The 18751-nt window shown below is 39.9% G+C and overlaps 1 protein-coding gene across 7 annotated transcripts in view; it reads right to left on the bottom strand.

The window, feature by feature from the left end:
* Positions 1-6604: 6604 nt before the first annotated feature.
* The window catches only part of slc4a4a (solute carrier family 4 member 4a), a 39839-nt gene continuing 27692 nt past the window's right edge, over positions 6605-18751 (bottom strand). For 6 of the 7 annotated variants that reach the window (XM_067520876.1, XM_067520878.1, XM_067520879.1 and 3 more), the window contains 15 exons: positions 18245-18419; positions 18018-18151; positions 17411-17685; positions 16878-16939; positions 16364-16549; positions 16122-16235; positions 15755-15916; positions 14953-15131; positions 13922-13994; positions 13294-13362; positions 13003-13176; positions 12460-12618; positions 11481-11574; positions 10336-10415; positions 6605-8859 (listed from right to left, as the gene is read on the bottom strand). In XM_067520876.1, the coding sequence (XP_067376977.1) occupies positions 10372-10415; positions 11481-11574; positions 12460-12618; positions 13003-13176; positions 13294-13362; positions 13922-13994; positions 14953-15131; positions 15755-15916; positions 16122-16235; positions 16364-16549; positions 16878-16939; positions 17411-17685; positions 18018-18151; positions 18245-18419 (1900 nt within the window). In that variant the 3' untranslated portion in view covers positions 6605-8859; positions 10336-10371. The remainder of the gene's footprint in view (positions 8860-10335; positions 10416-11480; positions 11575-12459; positions 12619-13002; positions 13177-13293; positions 13363-13921; positions 13995-14952; positions 15132-15754; positions 15917-16121; positions 16236-16363; positions 16550-16877; positions 16940-17410; positions 17686-18017; positions 18152-18244; positions 18420-18751) is intronic. The other variant, XM_067520881.1, reaches the window with a different exon arrangement.

Raw genomic sequence — 18751 nt, 5'->3', positions numbered from 1 at the left:
TTTGAACAAACTCAGTAAAGTTAACATACAAAATCAGTTCAAATCAAAGCCTACAAATCCCTTTTATTAAGAGTCATGCATGTACATTGCCACGGCAATAATACTGCAATAAAAAGGTAATTATAACCACAGAAGCATAATGCAAGAAAAGTTACAGTAGTTGTGACTGAAAAGAGCCACGAGCTATTAGTGCCTAAGAGAAACCGTAGAAAAAACTACTAATGCTGTAGTCAAACTGAATGCTTTACTGCAACTTTGGATGTTTTGGCAGAAGAAAATATGTTAGTATCAGCGTATTTACAATCTGCTGTTCACGCAAATTGTCAACCTTGAGAGAAATGTGTAAATTTGCCACCAGGGGCAGGGCCACTTCCAGCTGAACTGAGGAATTCTGAGACTGAAATTAATCACAATAAATCCCATCTCTTTTTATGTACATGATTATGTTTTATATAAAAAGTATTATCATACCAATCACAGTTTTTAGTAACCTGAAAATTTTAATTTAGCTCCATTTTTGAAGTCAAAATCGACTTAGTTTTTCGTGCATACTAGCGGTTGTTGTTCTGTCATGTTGTTGTTCTTTCATTTGAAAACAGATGTTCAGCTTCTGTTGACCAACAGTTCTGGATATCTCTGGGGATACATGTATATCCTGCTGCCATAAACATGTTTTACATTTACCCGTTTGTCATTTTATTCTGTTGCGGAAAATCTTCTCTCTCTCTCGGGCTTTGTATCGTATTCAAATATGCAGATGTAAACATCCCATGTATTGTCCCTTTGGCTCTTTCTGGAGCTGAATGTTGTGCGATGAACAGCAGGAAGAGACAAAATGAACAGTAAACTGAGAAAAAGGTGGTTGGAGCAAAAAGGATGGATGCACAGTACAGAAGTGAAAGGAGCAATGCTTTCATTTTGTTTTGCTGTAACCGAGAATGAGAACACGTAGCTTTCGAGCGTTTCACAGTCGCAGGACTGTTGAGAAAGAAATGTGTTGGTCCACTCTCCCTCGTCCTCAGGGCCCCATCTGGGTTCACTGGACGAGCTGAATATCTGTGCATCCAGCCAGGCTCGAATTTTGAGACAATGTACTTTCCCACTGTCACGACTGCGAGGGGAACAATCCAAACAAAGACGTGCCTCATGTTGGAGCACCGTGACGCAGAGAGACCGGCTGTTGTACAGATGCAGTGCTGAGGGATCAGGAGCAGAGAGAGATTTCTTTACAGGTGAGCAGACAAGCTGCATCATCCTCTCTCCACGTGCCTCGCATCTCACATCTCAGAGTCTCCTTATCAGACTCTGTCCTGTTCACCTAAACACATTATGCAGCGTTTCTCAGGAACCGTCTGCTCTAATCTGGTTAACTGAGCTACAATAATGGTGGGAGCTGAAGGAACTTGATTTCAGTTCAACTCCTTTACAAATCCCAGTTCAAGGCCACGTGGAGCCTTTGGTTGATGGTGGCTGGTGTGATCGACCGCTTAGCGTTTTGTCACATCCAGACTCTTAAGGTGCAAATGGAGAAAATCCCTGATGTTTACATTCAGTGGGGAAGGAGGAGGTTTGTGTTCCACTGTGTAGAAATCCTCAACTGAAAGCCCAGCGTTCAGTACAAAGTTATTAGCTACAGTAAATTATCAAAAGTACTTGTTAGGCACAATGACTAGTGTACAGAAGAATAGAAATCTCTTTGTGTTTGGCACATTGTTAAAGAATCGGTAGGCAGAGAGCTGAGGGAGGAAGATAAAGGAAGCAAAGCTCCTTCTTAACAATATTGTGTGTTGCTGTAAATCTGGGATCTGTTACTTTGGAGCCTCGCTAAACTCTTCAGTATGTGGAGCATATATGGCTGAGTCATGGTTTTTTATTTCCACTAGGGTTTGGTGACACTGATGTTGACGAAAACGCAAGTGTACGTGTTAAAGAATAAGGTTGATTTTCTAATTTATTCCACATCAGTGCTTGTTTCAGACCCAAAGTTAAAAACTTGTCTCAATCATATTCTCTTTATATATGAAAATCTAAGGTGCAGTTAATCTGGGTATTTAACCTCAACTATCAATAAAGTCAGAAAACAGGAGGTGGCTGTAGCTCAGTTAGTGGAGCAGTCATCCACAGGGTCGGTGGTTTGACTCCCGGTTCTTTGTCCACATGTGGAAGTTGTCCTTGGTGTGTGTTACTAACACTGTAAGTCACTTTGTCCAAATGAACACTGCCAAGCACCACACAGTTGAGCTAAATATTATTTTCTGTCATCAGACATAACAAAGAGATGCAGCAAATAATCATGTAGCAAGCTTTTAGTAACAAATATATTTGAAAGTAAAATACATACAAAATATGTGAATAGTTGCGGATTCATTTCTTTCCATCTACTGAACTCATGCAACCAAAAAAGTGTGTAACTACTGTATAGAAAACAATCCTTTGTAAGTTGTAAGGCTGCCATTATAATTTAATTTAAGGTATTTCGATCACCATATCCAACAGGCTAATTGCTTGGGTCTTATGACAATAATTTGCCCAATAACATAAATAAAATGTTTGCGGGCGAGGCAACAAAGAGAACTCGCTTAGTCTGACTTCACTGAAATGAGGCTCGGATCAAGACTGAAGATGACATTTCTGACATAAATCACAATGATTTTTGTGAGCAGAGCAAACAAAGTGTCCCTCTGCATAAATAGTGTAACAGAAGCTTCTCCACCATAATGCACCTTGCTGTCACATCTTTGTGTTTCTCCAGGAGATTAAAAACCTCCAAAACCTTGCTGACTTTAAAATCAGTTGAAAGAAGATGACTTCTCCCGCTTGTCCCTGTTGGACTGTGCTCTTGCGGCACTAAAGACAAATGACGTCAGTAAGCAGGCACATAGTGTTTAATACACTACAGATCCCTGCAGCAGCACTGTGATTATTCTCAATCAGCTTCCTCCTGACGCTTTAATGATATGGTTCATTTTTATAGTTTTTATTTATACTGGCAGTGGAAGAGCCGCCTTCCTCTATTGTCGCGTAATCTATTCTTGTCTCTTGTAATTACTTTAATTCCTTTTCCATTCATCATTGACCCATTTTCAGAACACTGACGCACACTTTTGCCTGATGGTTCCTGTTTTAGAATTGTTTCCTGATGTTCTTATATGTGAGAGAAAGGCCCTTTGTGGCCCTCTGTGACAGAACTTTATTTTTTGGTCATTTTTCGTGTCTTATCTCTTTCTGATTTTTATTAGTGTTTATTGTTTTCTCAGTTTTTTCTCCTTTGCCCCTCTGCTGGATTCAACATTCATCATCATTTAAACACTTTGCGGTTGTTGTGCATCTCTTTGTGGTCATTTTCGGCCACTCTGGTGCAGGAAGGTACAGCGGCCGTCCACCAAGCCCGCAGTTGTTGGTTCAATCCCCGGCTACTGCCGTCACATGTGGAAATGTCCTTGAGCAAGACACTGAACACTTAGTTGCTCCCGTGAGTGTTTGCCAGCAGCTCCCGTGTGTGTGTGTGTGTGTGTGTGTGTGTGTGTGTGTGTGTGTGGATGAATGAGAAGCAAGTGCTTTGAGTGCCAATAGATAGAAAAGTGCTTTATAAATGCAGACAATTTACCATTTAGTGTCTTTTAGCAGCTCTCTTGTGATTTAATTTTTTATAAATGTTTTAACTGAGCAGAGCTGAGTTCCATTATTTATTAATCAAACCATTATGGTAGTGCAACTCAAAACACTGTTTCCCCAGTGATTTTATTAAATGAATGAGGGGGGGCCCGGTGGATCAGTGGTAGAGCACTGGGATGGGATGCAGAAACCCGCAGGTTAAAATCCCACCCGATGTGGCCCAGTCCAGCCACTAAAGGCCACCTTAGTGTCGGTCCCGAGCCCGGATATAATGTGAGGTTTGCGGCAGAAAGGGCACCTGGCATAAGAACTCACGCCAAATCAATGTGCAGAACACGTTCCGCTGTGGCGACCCCTTAAAGGACAAGCCGAAAGCAGTTGATCGTTTTGAAATGAGGAAGTAATCATAATAAAACAGGAAGGACAAGCAAGCAGTCGTAAAAAACTAGAGTTAGAATTTTCTCCTTGTGGTTGTGTGACTCTGCCAACTAGTCAAGTTTCAATTTACATGTGCGTCTTTCCAAACTCTCATTTTAATCAGGTCATCTATTAGTAGACATTTGTGAAAAGCTTTGGTTAAACCACTCTTTAAAAAAAAAAAACTGTGTGGAGACCGGGGGAGAGATTCTGATTGCAGGGTAATTACACCGGACAGAGACCTGTCCAGTGTGTCTTCCTTTGGGTTGGAACCATTTGCTCCGCGTGCTTGGAGGGTTCTGGTCTGTACTGAGGACGTGACTGCTTTAAAAGCAAATCTTGGCTTTTAGAGCAGGTGCCAGCGAGGCTCTGTGGATATTTGTCCAGGTGATGTTTATCCCAGGGTTGCTTGCAGTCCATAGTGGGATGTGTCGTGGCCTTCAGGCTGTAATTACGGGCCCCGATGTGTGTTCTGTTAGTGGACATGGGGTGGTGTTTTTTTTTTTTTGGCTTCTGATGAGTTGTGGGCAGCATTCCTGGGTTTTCGGATGAAGTGCTGTTGTCTGCTCTGAAATGAGGGGACAGTTCTACTACGTTTGTGCTAGATGTAATGAAATTCTCTTCAGGAATTCCTGAGAGATTTCATTGACACGAATGGGATGGACATGACCTTTTGACCACCAAAATCCAATCAGCTAGTTCTTGTGTACATGTGGATGTTTGTGCCAGTCTTAGAGAAACTTCCTCGTGGCATTTCTCAGAGAACACATTAACGATAACGGGACAGATGGACAACAATAAAACATTTTAGCGTTTACACAGACACGTGAATCTTCTTAAAGACTGTCACAAGCTTTGTCTTCTTTTACAGCAACACGTAGGAGACATTAGTACAAAGACGATATCGCCCACAAGGGGAAAATAAGACATTCAACAAACTCATGGAAGAATGGAATCCCATAAATAACCACTTTATTATGTAGTGGTTCCAAACATAGACAGACAGTAAAGATACATCTGAGGAAACAATCTTCACTCTCATGTGAAGCCAGGGAAATTGTAACTGTACATCTGTCCTCACTTATTAAAATGAAATGTGAGATATTTTAAGGAGAAACCAGCATGGCTTTTTTTTTCTTTTCAAGGTTTAGTACAGCTTTCAGATGTACTGCATCACTGCAGACAGACAGTATATGTACCTCTGGTTTGTAATTTGTGCACGAATGTAGCACCACAGAAATGTATGAGCACAGTGTTCAGTGTTCTACAGATCTTCTTAGTCCTCTAGTGGAGACAAAGGGGGTTTGTGTATGGTATGTTTCTGAGTACACAGAATCTGAAATCACTGCTTTGATTTGTGTACTTTAATGCTACTTTTAAAATGTAGTTTTAGTTGCTGCAGTTTTTCCTGCCCAGTTTAATAGCTACTTCACCCACTGTCATTAATAACAGACTTTAGTTGATGCGATTAGAAAAGGGTCTTTGTTATTCGTTGTGCATTATGACGAGGTGTAGTGTGTTTAATTGTAGTGCTGCTGGACTCGCACTAGAGGGCGCTGCAGGTTTACTAATGTTGACATGGAAATTATTGCAGCGCTTTTACACTTTTAAATAGATTTAAAAAATAAATCATCCATCAGCCTCTACTGGAAGACCTGTTGTGACAAAGTAAAATACATTAGATTTTTTAAAAAAAATATCTAAACGGGATTTAGACCTTGCTTCTGTAACTTGCTTTAATCAGACAATTAATTTCCTTATTAATAGACATAATTCTATCCACTCTGAACTGCAGAGGCGATGGTTACATGATAACATGTTGTAGAAAGCACTACTATAATTTATTTTATGAGTTGAAGTACAAAGTTCAACAGTAGTAAACATACACTTCGCTATGAATGATTTTTTGCCGGACACTGGTTTAACTAAGTTACTGAAAAACTACAAAGTATTTTAGTTGATATACAGGAAGTCCAGTCCACATTTGTTCCATGTGCCACACAAATAACATTTCTCTAGAAAGTGTAATTGAGATTTGAGAGGGAGAGAGAGAGAATCACTTATTTACTGTGAAAAATCCTTGATGTTCATTATTCAGAAATGTAGGCTTTAGTTAGTAGCTGTGAAAAGCAAATATTTAGGGACACACGAGCGAAACTTGGCTTTTTAAAAGAAGAAAATATTTGTTGTGAACTTATTTAACATTTGTCCAGTAGAAATTTTGAAAGGAAATATGATATTGTTTTGAACTAGTGGCGGGGTTACATATTAGCAAAGGTTGAAAGTATAAAGTTTTTGATAGAATGGTTGGAAACCATAAGGCTCAGAAAACAGATAATATAGGGCAGATTAATCCGTAACAGAAAAAAATAGCAGTGTTAACCTAAAATGCAGGTCATTATAGTTTAATAATTTAGTACTGGATATTATAATATACTAGATACACTATTGTTATATAGTTTTATTATTAAGTGTATGTTGCAGCACTAAAACTGTTTCTAACGTGGATCTTAATTCATGTTATTGTAGATCTTCCAGTGTCGTATTAATTTGAAGGAAAAGCAGCAAAGTATCAGTTTGATATTTGTTTATTTTCAATATACACTTCATTTAAAAAATATAAATTCTAAAATGAACCATTTCACCTGTTCTAAAAAGTCAAAGTTAATTAAAAAAAATGAATCCGTGTTACGTACACTAGGTTTTTTATTTTCTTGTAGATTTTCTCTGACATGCCTACACGTTATGACAGATTTTAAACAACTACTCACATTATTCAGCCCAGACTCTGAGTCACGTGTTCCCATTTGCTGCTGTTGACAGCTAAAAACACCTGCAGTATAAGTTACATCGTCACTCCAGCCTGAAATTAACTGAAAACAGATCAAATGAAGTGAAACACAGTGACTGTGATGGTACAAAGTAACTTTGTGCATTTTGGTTTGTGCCAACATGCCTTTATGTACATGATTTACAGAAGCAGAATGAGGCTCATTTATTACAGTTTGTCTTGTTTGTTTTTCTGTGGTTGTGCTGAAGACGGAGGACTTCATGTTTCAAATGAAGTCAGTGACTCACTCAGACTTTGAAATCAAAGTGAGAAAGTGCTCAGTGTGCCCTTTAGACATACAGTGGGGATGGTGCAAGGAGAAACAGTGCTTAAGAGGCCTGTCTGGCACATTGTCCTGTAGCTAATACTGGCCAAAAAGTCAAGTTGTCACATCTTAGAGGCTTTAGAGCTCAGTAGGGTGGATACTCTGATATGTAGGAGTCTGCCACTAACAACTTCCTGGTGCAGTTACACACTCTCAAATAGTTTAGGTCATTAGTCGGATCTTTCTGTGTAAAAGTACATAGTGCTAGCATGAGACATGGAATCAGTCCTCCCTTTAGCTATTAATAACCATAAGAATTCTGTGACTCTTATTAACCCAGCAGAAATGCGTAGAATTCTCTGACTGGACAGAAAGTAGAGCCTCACTCAAAAACATTTAGATGTCATCCTCTCTGCTCTGCTGCTGGGTCACAGGAGGCTTGAACAACACTTCTCTACCTAATGGGTTTGTTTTACTAGAAATATGCATCAAGTCACCACCACAGCACTTGCAGACTCACATCTGTAATAACCTAAGGTGCGCTCCACTATAATCCAGCCGTTTAACTGGTCTGGCTCTAATGTGAATTATGTCCCTCATCTCTGACAGTGACAAAACTACCTCAACGTGCATATCACTGTCTTAAAACAGACTACAAAGTCCAAATCTATGTATAAAAGAAAAGACTTCAGATTCTGAGACAAAGAAATAAACCTGGTGTCCTGCTTATAATCCCTTGCCATAAGAGTTTCAGTCTGGATCGATCTCTTGTAAGCCACTTAGGTAAAGTAGTTGGTGTAGCGCAAGCAATCATGTGATATGCATTCCTAGGTAGTATGGCTGAGGAAAACGGGATGATTACATATTGCTGAACTGTTTTCTAGGGACATAAAAAAAAAAGGGTTACCAACATACACTTGTATTATAAAAAGATAAAGAAACTTAAACACGTAAACAAAGTTTGAAGTGAAGGATCCAGAATTATGCTTAAAGTGATTATTAAAACATTTAAGTCATCTGCACATAATTTTATTAACTTATATTATCTATTTGCACACATTTCTTTCATAAGCTATAGTACAGTGAATCTCTTGTATCAGCTCGACAAAAAGGACGGGGAAAATATCAAAGCCCCACGCTGCATCCAAAAAAAAAAAAAAAATCAACACGTTGCATTTCTTCATAAGCACTGAATCTAAAACGAGAGGTAGAGCTATAAAAACTATTTTCCTGTGGCAGGAAAATGTTATTAGAGAAATTCAATTTATATAAAAATTATATTTCTATTCATATAAAAAGCAAGGAGTGCATTCCATGCGTGGTCAGAGAGCTATGGTATTTACTGTTCAGGAATTGCATAGAAGAGTAGTAAGGCGTTATTAACAGTGTTTGAGTGAGACACAAAACCTTTACGGTGGAGCTGTAAGAAGAGTGAAACTTTAACATTAAAATTCTTTACTGTCTCGTGTTAGACTGCATTTTTTTTTTTTTTTACTCTGTGTTCCCTTTTCCGTACCACTTGGTATAAACAAAGTCTTGAAATCATACAATAAAATATACTCTGTTAAAAATTGTTTAAAGTCAGCAGAAGAGAGGAAATTGTCTTGCAAGTGCTTCAATTCCCTAAAGCGACGTTTCAGATCCTCTGCTCCTCCAGTAGAATGAATTATCCTCGTCCGGGTCCATGTCTATTCTAATCTGAGGCACAGACTTCAGCGGACTCATCTCAGGGCTGAAAAGCAAGTTATACATGTCATATTTCCATTGTAAACAGCGATTCAAAGATGCAGCTGGTCAATGTAAAGCTTGTTTTAAATACCTATAAAACTGATGTTTCCGTCTGTAAAATCCTAATCAACTAAGTATCCACTTATAAAAGAGGAAACCATTTCAGTATTTACTCTGAAATGTAGTGCACGAGTAGTTTTTTTTAAATGTTCCACACTGTAAATCCACAAACTGAAATGATCCGGTGGCGTCCTACATTACACTGCGGTGGTTTCCAAACTTTGTCCGTCCTCTTTGAAAGCTACATTTAAAAAAAAAAAGCTTGGGTGGTGGCAATGTCAAAATAACCATCAAATGCCTTATTACATCATTATGAAATGCAATAGCTTTAAATCTCTGGATTGTGATTTAAAAACAAATAATATTGCTGCCAGTCAGTTGGTGGGAAATCTTTTGATTCCATCAGGATGGTGCAGATAAGTAATTCAGAGTAGGAACAGATTATAGCACAATGTTTGCAAAGATCCGGGTGGCAACTGGGTTTGCTTGTGATTCTCATTATGACACAACCTTTTTTTCGTCCAAAGCTGAACTTGTCCAATAAGTTAATTTTGTGTTGATCAACTGTTAATTATCAATGTGAACATTACAATGCTAAATTGTGATGGGATGATGGTTTTTATTACCTAAACTTAAAGTGGGACGAGAGGAGTTCTGCTGGGCGGAGGGAGCATGATGTCATCACTGTGACTTAAGTCCAGATCTTTACCAAGTAATATTACAAATTGAAAATCACTAAAGGGTTTTTTCCCCATTAGCATGGAGCCACTGAAAGCTCTGTGCTGTCGTAAGTCAAAGAAAAATAAAATTAGAGGAGCAGAGCAGAGGAAACATTTTCTATAGGTTTCAGCTGCAGCTGAGAACCAGTTATACAAGAGAGTTTGTTGTGGTCATAGCTGCTTTTCCCACATTATACCAAATATAGCACAATTATGAAAGTCAGAGCTGATGAAACAGAATGTGACCCTGGTCAACTCATATTAGTGAAGCACAGAGTTTGAAAAAAATAAAAATAAAAACGTCAGGCACCAAGTTGGCTCTCAATTGTCCTAGATTACTTAAAATTAAAGTTAACTTTTGAGCAAAACAACAAGTGTTAGGTTCTGGCTGAGTAAATTCACAGAGACACGAATCACAACAGGGCACATCTAAGCTAAAATAATGCACCTGTACTAGCCACTGAAAAAAAAGTAGTTTGGCTGTAAGCCAATTAGCCTGGATGACCTTTAAAGGTCAGACTAGCCTTTCACATTAGCTAGTTAGCATCTGACATTTCGCAGCCTTTGATGCCATGACCATTAATGAATTTAAGATGAAAATCGGTGTCAATTATATTTTGTTTCCTCCTCTACCATTAGAAGTTTGCCCGATAGCTGAAAAGGCTGTGAATTCCACACGTACCAGCCACTCGTTCACTCACCTGGACAGGTAGTTGGCTTGGTAGTAGCGCAGCTGCTCAGCATGATGTGTGTCGTTCAAGGAATGCTGGAGACTTCTCTCCTGTTAAAGAAACATAAACCGGCATTAGCGTGTAAGGTCCCTTCTGAGTCTTGCTTCAAACGTTTAAAATCCACTCAGTCTGAGTATCACTGAGAGGAGAGAGAGTAGAGTCACAGCCACTGAAATTACCTGCTACAATCTGCACGGACGTCTCTTATTTAGTACGCGAAGTTTGAAAACTGGATGAAAAACCTTCATAACAGATGGTTCAGGCTTTTTAAAGTTAACAATTTGTCATTTGCAACTAGATACTGTAGCACATCAGTAAAAAAAAAAAAAACTTGTTACCCCACTTTTTTACCCATAGACTTGTCAGTATTGTAATGGATGCTGGTGTAAATGTAGTTACATTACACTTTCTACTTCTCTTAATGGCCTAATTCCTTTGTGATTTAGGGCTCAGTCTGTTGTCTTTCTAGGAATTTGATGTGTAAGCAGGTTCAGTACATGGTTTCCTCAGCTAAAAGGGGAGAAATGTGACTCCAGGTAATTACAATTTTGTGTAATACTCCACTAGCTGCTGCCCCCCCCTCTAAAAGAACTGAAGGGCAAGTACAACATCTCCACTTCCAGAGGCAAAGTTTTGCTGCTTGATAGTCAGTAAATTCCTCGAAATTGTGAAGCATGTGGTAGAAACACCTTTCAATGGATCTAACAGCCGAGTAATCAAGTAGTCACTTTTTAATTCATGTTTCCGTTGTCATATGTGGAACAATACTGTTACCGGACACTTTTCACTGTAGAGAGCCATGAAACCAGGTGGGTATTTAATGTAGTAAATTAGATTTTTTAGTAGAGAAATACAAAAGAATAAATGGGCAAAGTGTTAATTTCATGCATTTTGGGAAACAATACATTTGACGGAAGGAGAAAGGAAGCGAAGGAGAGAAAAACATAACTATCATGCAGTCATCATAGCTGAAATGTGAGTGAGACAAACATCGACTCTTTACTGACAGAAGAAGTCATCAGGCTGAATGAGGAAGCAGAGTAAGAGTTAGGCAGGATGAAGAGGAGGAAGCAGCGTTTCTCCTCCGACTCTGCAGGTGCTTTGAGTCTACTCACTGTCAGAGGCCTTATCACCTAAGAAGGGCTGCTGCTCCATCATGTCCATGGGGATTTTAATGCTGGGAACATTCTCATTGTATGGATAATCAGACTGTTGGGAGAGAGGAAACACGCATCCTCAGACTGAAGCTCTAGGATGTGGTGCGAGTTGTCGTCAACACACAAAGACACCGAGAAACAGTTTCACGTAAAATTGCAGATTCAGCCACCTGGCTTTCAGCTACGCCTACTAGTCCATTACAGGCTTTCTGCAAAAGCTGTTTAATACTTGTATAATAAAAGTGTGATTACATTTTTCCGTAATTCCAAGTGTTATTTAATAGTCTTTAGTGTCTTCAGTGTGAGGAAAGTTGGCTAGAGGACCCAGTTTTATCCTTCAGGTCTCCTCACACTGAAGTGCAGTTGATGTGACTCAAATTTCAGGTAATCTTCAATGATATAACTGGGACCTGGACCCAGCTTTTGGATTGACGAATTTAACAAATAAAGTTTTTGCTAAAAGTGACGAGTGTAAAGGTAGTGACTGTTCGGTGCAGGTCTTATATTAAAGACTGATACTCCACCAAAACAAAGTTCACTAGCCTCATGCAACAGAGGCCATCTCCACAATCTAGCAACTTTCAAACTCAATTAGTTAAATTCTACTTCTGGGTCTAAAGACTGTCTGTTCTAATGTATGTGCACTTATTCTAAAACAAAAAATATAAAGGACACTTTAGCACAAAACTAATTCTCTAAGACACTTGTGGCCGTGGGCTGGACTTCGAGGCAGTGAATAAACACTCGCAGGGTACATGCTGTTGAAACCTTGGAGCTAAAAGCATGGCTGGTGGGTATTGACACACTTGGGAATGGGCTGCCATGTCAAATAGATCATAGAAAACGGTAAACTGCTTGTTTTTGCGACCTGAGTAAAGATACTGTTCTAGCTTTTTCCCATTCAGTTGGACTGATACTGTAAAATCGAAGCACTTACATCTTCAGCATCGCTGTCTATGCTGCCCCGTTTTTTCTTTTTCTTCTCATCCTCCTTCTTCTTCTTGTCCTTCTCTGGGATGACATCATCCAGGAAGCTGAGGTCATGCTGGGAAAACATGTAGTCCATTGATTTCCTGACGGCCACTAGAGCGAGAATCTGGAGATGGAACAGGAGCATTAGCACTGTGAGTCAATTTTTAATTCTCTGTTGAATTGGAGAGATTTTAAAGAAGTCTTCACCTTTTTAGATAGATACAACATCAAATTGAATACTGACTGAAAAAATAAATAAATCCAAGAGAGAATGACTTGCAGACCAAATAACCCATGGTTTGGTCAATTGATAAACTGAATTAACCATGTAAATGAAAGGTGAGAAACCTCCACAAGATGCAGCTGAAAGTTACTAGAATATTTCCACTGACGCAGTTTTAAAAATACACAAATGAAAACTACAAATTTGTAGCCTCAGTGTAAAAACTTAAAAGTACCTTTATAGTACATTTTATATTTCCTTGATCTTTACATAAAGGTCACCTACCATGACTGGGAAGATGATCGCAGCCACAGTGGACTTCAGGATCCAGAGCAGAGCCAAGCAAAGGACTTGGATGAAGGTGAAGAGGTGAACTTTCCTGAGGGGAACATGACGCAGGTAAACCAGGTCCGGCTGGTGTTTTGCTGGCATGAGAAGCAGCTGGAGACGATCCATGAACTGCAGGCAGAGAAGAACACGCGCGATCACGTCAGTCTAACAGCTCAGAACTGGGCTGTGTTGTTATACACAATATTACACATTAATTTTGTGAGAAGACTGTAAAAGACTATGTACCTGGACACCATTTAGAGAGGCCACTCCCATGTACAGGAAGACTCCATATAGCACGGGCATGGGGATGAACTGAAGTAGAAGGAGGGGACAAAAAAGTAAAAGTTCTTTAAAAAGACCAATGCTTTGTTCTCTAAAATGTGTGCACTGACCAAGTATGTAGCATAAACTTAATTAAAGAGTTTGCAAATTTTATAAGAAATTTCTGCTTGCATAGTAAGATCTGGAGCACCTGAGCAAACAATGACCACATGAAATGCAGCAGAGATGGAGGGAGGGAGGGAGGGAGGGTGGGATGTTAGCTCAAAGCTACACTGTGCAACTGAAGCTGTCACCAGATGTAGCACCCAGGAAATGTACAAAAATAATTAGGATTTTTATCCCCAGCCATAACACCAGTAAGTGGGATGAGTTTGGGGTCTAATACTAATGATAGTATGATTTCCACGCAAGAGAAGTGAACCGATGTCCTGTGTCATTCTCTGACAGTTTTATGTAACTCTATGGTCAACATTTTGGTAAATTCGAATATTTAATGCAGACAAAGTTTGTGGACTCGTACATAAGGCTTTTGTGAGCAGCTCTCACTGTCAAACTTAAGACACAGTGACTAGCATTAAAACATTCTTACCTTTAACATTGGAGCCATAAAAACAGACAGTCCAGTCAGGATGAACACAACAACCCCTGTGACCCTCTGCTCTCTGCAAATAACAAAAACACACACACAGAAGAAATGTAAAATTGTATTTGTTTTCTATCTGCCAAGTCTGTTCGGCCAAAAACAAAAAGCATTTCTACGAGTTCAAAGTTGGCGTGATGGTTCAGTGTCTGGTAAGACGAGTTTGTTGGTTCAGCTTACAGCTGACTCATCGGGAGGCTTCTGAGAATGTCACCCAACAAAGATGAAACAAAGTGAAGCTCTAAGGAGGAGAAGCCAACATCTTTCTGAACAGAAAAGTAATAACCTGGCACAAGTTTAAAAAAAACTGAAAATGCCAATAGTGCTACTAGAGTCAGACCCTTTAAACCTCTTATGACCTCAGACAGATTATTTTCCCACTGCTTTTTTTTTCCCTCCAAGTCAGGATTAACAGTCTAACATTAATCTACTGTGTAAATGTTTTACAAGGTTGACTGAACTCTCAGTCCAAATCAGCTTATTACAACTCATTACCTCAAATAGAAGAGTGATTTTGCTCCCGAGGGGAGGGGGAGGGGGAGGGGAGGGTTTTTGTTCAGTCCTGCTAAAACACCCCCTGTTTTAGCAGGACTGAACAAAAACCAGTGACATTTCAAAGAGTAATTTCGCTGCACACCGTACAGGAATTTCATAATTTATCAAGCAGTTCATGTTTTGGCTCGTAACAGTTTAAAGCAAGAAATCTGGTTTAAATTAATTTTTTGCAGATTTTTGTCCATCACGTTTCTAAAAATACAGTCTACTAATTTTGCACCTAGTTAATACTCTATTGGAAAATTAAAGCAAGGTGGAAATATGCAGATGATTTGTTGTTGGTCTGTTATAAAGTTTTCCCTTAATAAAATTAGAATATTATGGGTTGTTGCTGGAGACTTACTGAATATAGTAAATGGATTTTTACCACGCTCCAGTTATTGACTCCTTGAATAATGATCCATCACCAAACGGGTGAGTCTTACCTCACGCCCAGGAACTTCGGCTGTTCTCCAGGAGCTGATGTTTCCGTTTCCATCTTCAGACTGTCGATGTGAGCGATGGAGATGACTGTAGCAGCCACGTACCACGGCAGACCCATGAAGGAGCAAACCACCATCAGAGCAGCCACCCAGAACAGATCCAGGTGGTATCCTGCCCCTTTCTAGTACATGCAAACCAAAAGCCGAGAGTCACCCCCGTTCAGATGCACTTCAAACAGTAAATACGCAGTTTGCTCTAGATTTGAGTCAACAAAATATTAAATGATACAACAAGTGACAATGGCCCAGATGGATTCACGACATCTTTCATTTTTTAAATGTGCAGCAAAGTGTTTGGTCAGTTTTAAGTTCTTCCCTAGAAAAATGTAGGTTCTTCTTTTTGCCTGAATGGTTCCAGCCATTTTATCCACGTCTGGCTGATGTCGTGAGCCAATCGTGAACAGCAGCTTTTAGGTGAGATTGTTTTTAACCTGATGGTCCAAACTGTAGCGGACGAGCACTTTTCTTTTCTTCTGTCTGAAATGTATCACTCTACTGAAATTATAAAAGTTGTTTAGCTCGAGCAGGGAAAATATTACTGTAAGTGCCGTTTTACCTACAATCACTTTAACTCAAAATGAAGTTGAACAACAATTTATAACTGGAGTGAAATTAAATTTCCACATGTTCTGAGAAGAGAAAACTGAGTAGCATATCTGCCCATCTGTGGTACGAGCACCTCAACAGAAATGACCCCAAACAAATCCTTCAACAGAGGTTTCTCCCGGTAATGCTTTGCACTTACCTTCAGCTTATTCTCCTTCCTGTTGACAATCACAGCTGTAATCTGTTGGTCCATGAACACCAGGATGGTGACCAGCAGGGCAGGAAGTGCTGATGCCATGTAAACCCACCAGGGGTTTCTACCAAACGGGGGCACAAACCAGCCCCGCTTAGGACTTGTAGGCTGTGATGAAGGAAGACAGTAGCTTAAGCTAAAACAAATGTTAGAGTTCTGAATGGGGAAAACTCGCCTCTTAATGTCTCATAAACAAATTATTCTCATTAAAGCCAAAATGAATAATAAATAAAGTCATAATGAATCAAAGTGATGTCTACCATTTTTTTTTGCAGTTGTGAAATTTGCATGGAAACTGAAGCGGAGGACTCACCTTGAATTCGGTTGGCACAATGAGTTTAGGAGTATCTACTCCTACAAGCATATCAACGCCACAGAAAATCACAATGGCCAGGATGGTGGAAAAGTCACTGATGAGTTTCCTCACCTGGGTGAAAGCAAACACAAACACGTTTTCCTTTTCCATAACATTTGGAAACCCCATTAATATTCTCCACAGGTGACGGGTCGTGTTAATCATTTCTCAGCGTGTCGCCGTCATTGGAAGTGACTCACGGTGGTGGGGAAGAACGGGCTGGTCTTGAATTTCTTCAAAAACATGGAGCAGGTGTAAGTGCCAAAGAACAGGATGAAAGACATGAGGGTGACGTCGGGGACGTAGTCGCAGGACTTCCCCACCAGCTCGCCGTTGTACTCCAGGCACTCGCTCTTGGTGAAAGTCGACCACGAGACGTTCCTCGGCTGCACGGAGGACACACAAAGTATCGGGACAATAATATTAATCTTGTGACTGATACTATACACTATAGCGCTTCATTACAGTAATAGCCGACTTGCACCGGTCTCATTATTTCAAATGAAAGCACAAGTCCCAATGTCACAGTTATCCCAACATTGGAAACAAGTCTGCTCATCTTATCAGACTTGCTGATTCACTTTTCCCTGTAACATAACTTGTGCTCATCAACCAAATACCACAAAGTTTTCTCAACATTGTCAAAGAATTTGGACCAGAGTCCTTCAGTTAGACATAAACAGATGACATTACATAAAATACAAATACACTTACATTGTAAGTGTTGTTCAAGATCCAGACATCCTCGAAAGAATCACCAATGACAGTGCTGTTTTCTGTAAAAACACAAAGTCTCATTCGTACAACACGGTACATTACAGTGGAACATCTTTGCATGTTGGGAATAATCTGAAAGTACCATGTGATCATGCCCCTAAAGGTTGTTTTTTTTTTTTTTTGATTAAATGCGTTTTCCTCATCCTGGGTATATTCTACACTTGTGGAGCGGCACATTTAAGTGTGTCAGGTATTTTTGAAAGCAGCAGGGGACAACTAGTCCGAACCTGGCTGGACCAGCTCATCTCCCAACCTCCACCGAAGATAAAAACAGAGGGATGCTGTGTCCTATCAAAGTTGATTAGCCAAACACGAGAAACGCTCCGTGTAAATAACACCATAGACATGCCAAGACTAATTCCATCTTTGTCTTTGTGCCAGTATTCTGGCATATCAACGTCAGCAGAATGGCTCAAAGTGACAAAAAAATAAAAATAAAAAAATAAATAAAGGTTTTCTTTTCTTTTTACCTAGAACAGTAGGGGCCATACAGAGGCAGTCAAACTGTGTGATGTAGTCTATCCTAAAGTCGGAGTTGATGGGGTAGTGATCAGCTAATTTGAGCATCTTCTTGAAGGCATCGTAAATAAAGATGAAGCTGATGAGGGAGGAGAAGCCCTCTTCAGTGAAGCGGGTGAAGTACTGGACCAAGAAACTGGCGTCAGTGGCCACGAGCACCAGGCAGAAGAACGCTGACCACAAGCCGATCCACAGCCGGAACTCCATGTAGTCAATGTCATTATCTCTGCATGACGAACACAGGCCTTTGAGAATAACATCCATTTGCAACAAATGTCAAGCTTGCTCATCGCGTTGCTTTTCAAAAGATTACGGCTTTAAATATGAAGGAAAGAGTCACAATACTTTAAGTTGTATCCCTGTTTCCATTCGAATGTATTGACTATTACTCCCAGGCGGCATTACCAAGCCTAACACTTTGGGAAAATGCATGTTTGGACCCCTTTGAGTTTCACTAGTTTGAATTAAATGTGATGATACGTTTAATATTTCTTCAGACGACGAACAAGCTAATCTGCGATTAACGACTGCGTTTGTGGCCAACCGAAAGTTTAGTACCTGCTGAAGTTGAAAAGCAGCCGTTCGAACACCAGAACAGGACCAGTACTGCTAAGGATGGTGAGGGGCTGGCCAGCCAGCAGACAGAAGATCCCTCCAGTGATCGCGGTGCCCAGAAAACTCTCCAACACGCCCTGCACTCATGGAGGGCAGCAGAAATCATTCAATAACAAAAAAGTGCACACTCTGCAAAATTTGTCTAAAATGTTCCAAACTTTCTCTCTGACCTGCATGTTTTCCGTTGCATCCCCCAGCAGACCACCGAAGGTGATGGCGTTGGTCACAGTTCCCAGGTAGATAAACAAAATGGCCGACAGGGCCTGAATGTTAAATGCGTCGGTGAAGTCACTGGCGAAAAAAGGCGCTTTTCTTTTGATGTCAAGTATAAGACCCCCACAGAACCTGGAAACAGAAGCCGGCCTGTTTTTCTTTTTTCCATCATGCGGCAAACTACGTTCAGCTAACGTATCAGGTTACAGTATTGGCACGTAGTCCTGAGGAACTGCCGTACATGCTGCATGCAACTAGTTTATTAAAAGATGTTGTATCCTGGAGGACATCCTGTGTAATCAGGTGAACTCCACCCGTGCACACTGTTTACATTTTGCGTCTGTCCAGTCGGCGATGACTAATATTTTTAATTAAATTTTAAATACCTATATTTGCACTTCAGGCTATACAATGTTGGTTGTCCGAAATATGGTGATCCATACTCTCCCATTCATGTAAATATA

This window comes from Channa argus, chromosome 11 (genome assembly GCF_033026475.1).
Source record: "Channa argus isolate prfri chromosome 11, Channa argus male v1.0, whole genome shotgun sequence".
NCBI lineage: Eukaryota > Metazoa > Chordata > Actinopteri > Anabantiformes > Channidae > Channa > Channa argus.
This window is presented reverse-complemented; position numbering and strand designations above follow the sequence as displayed.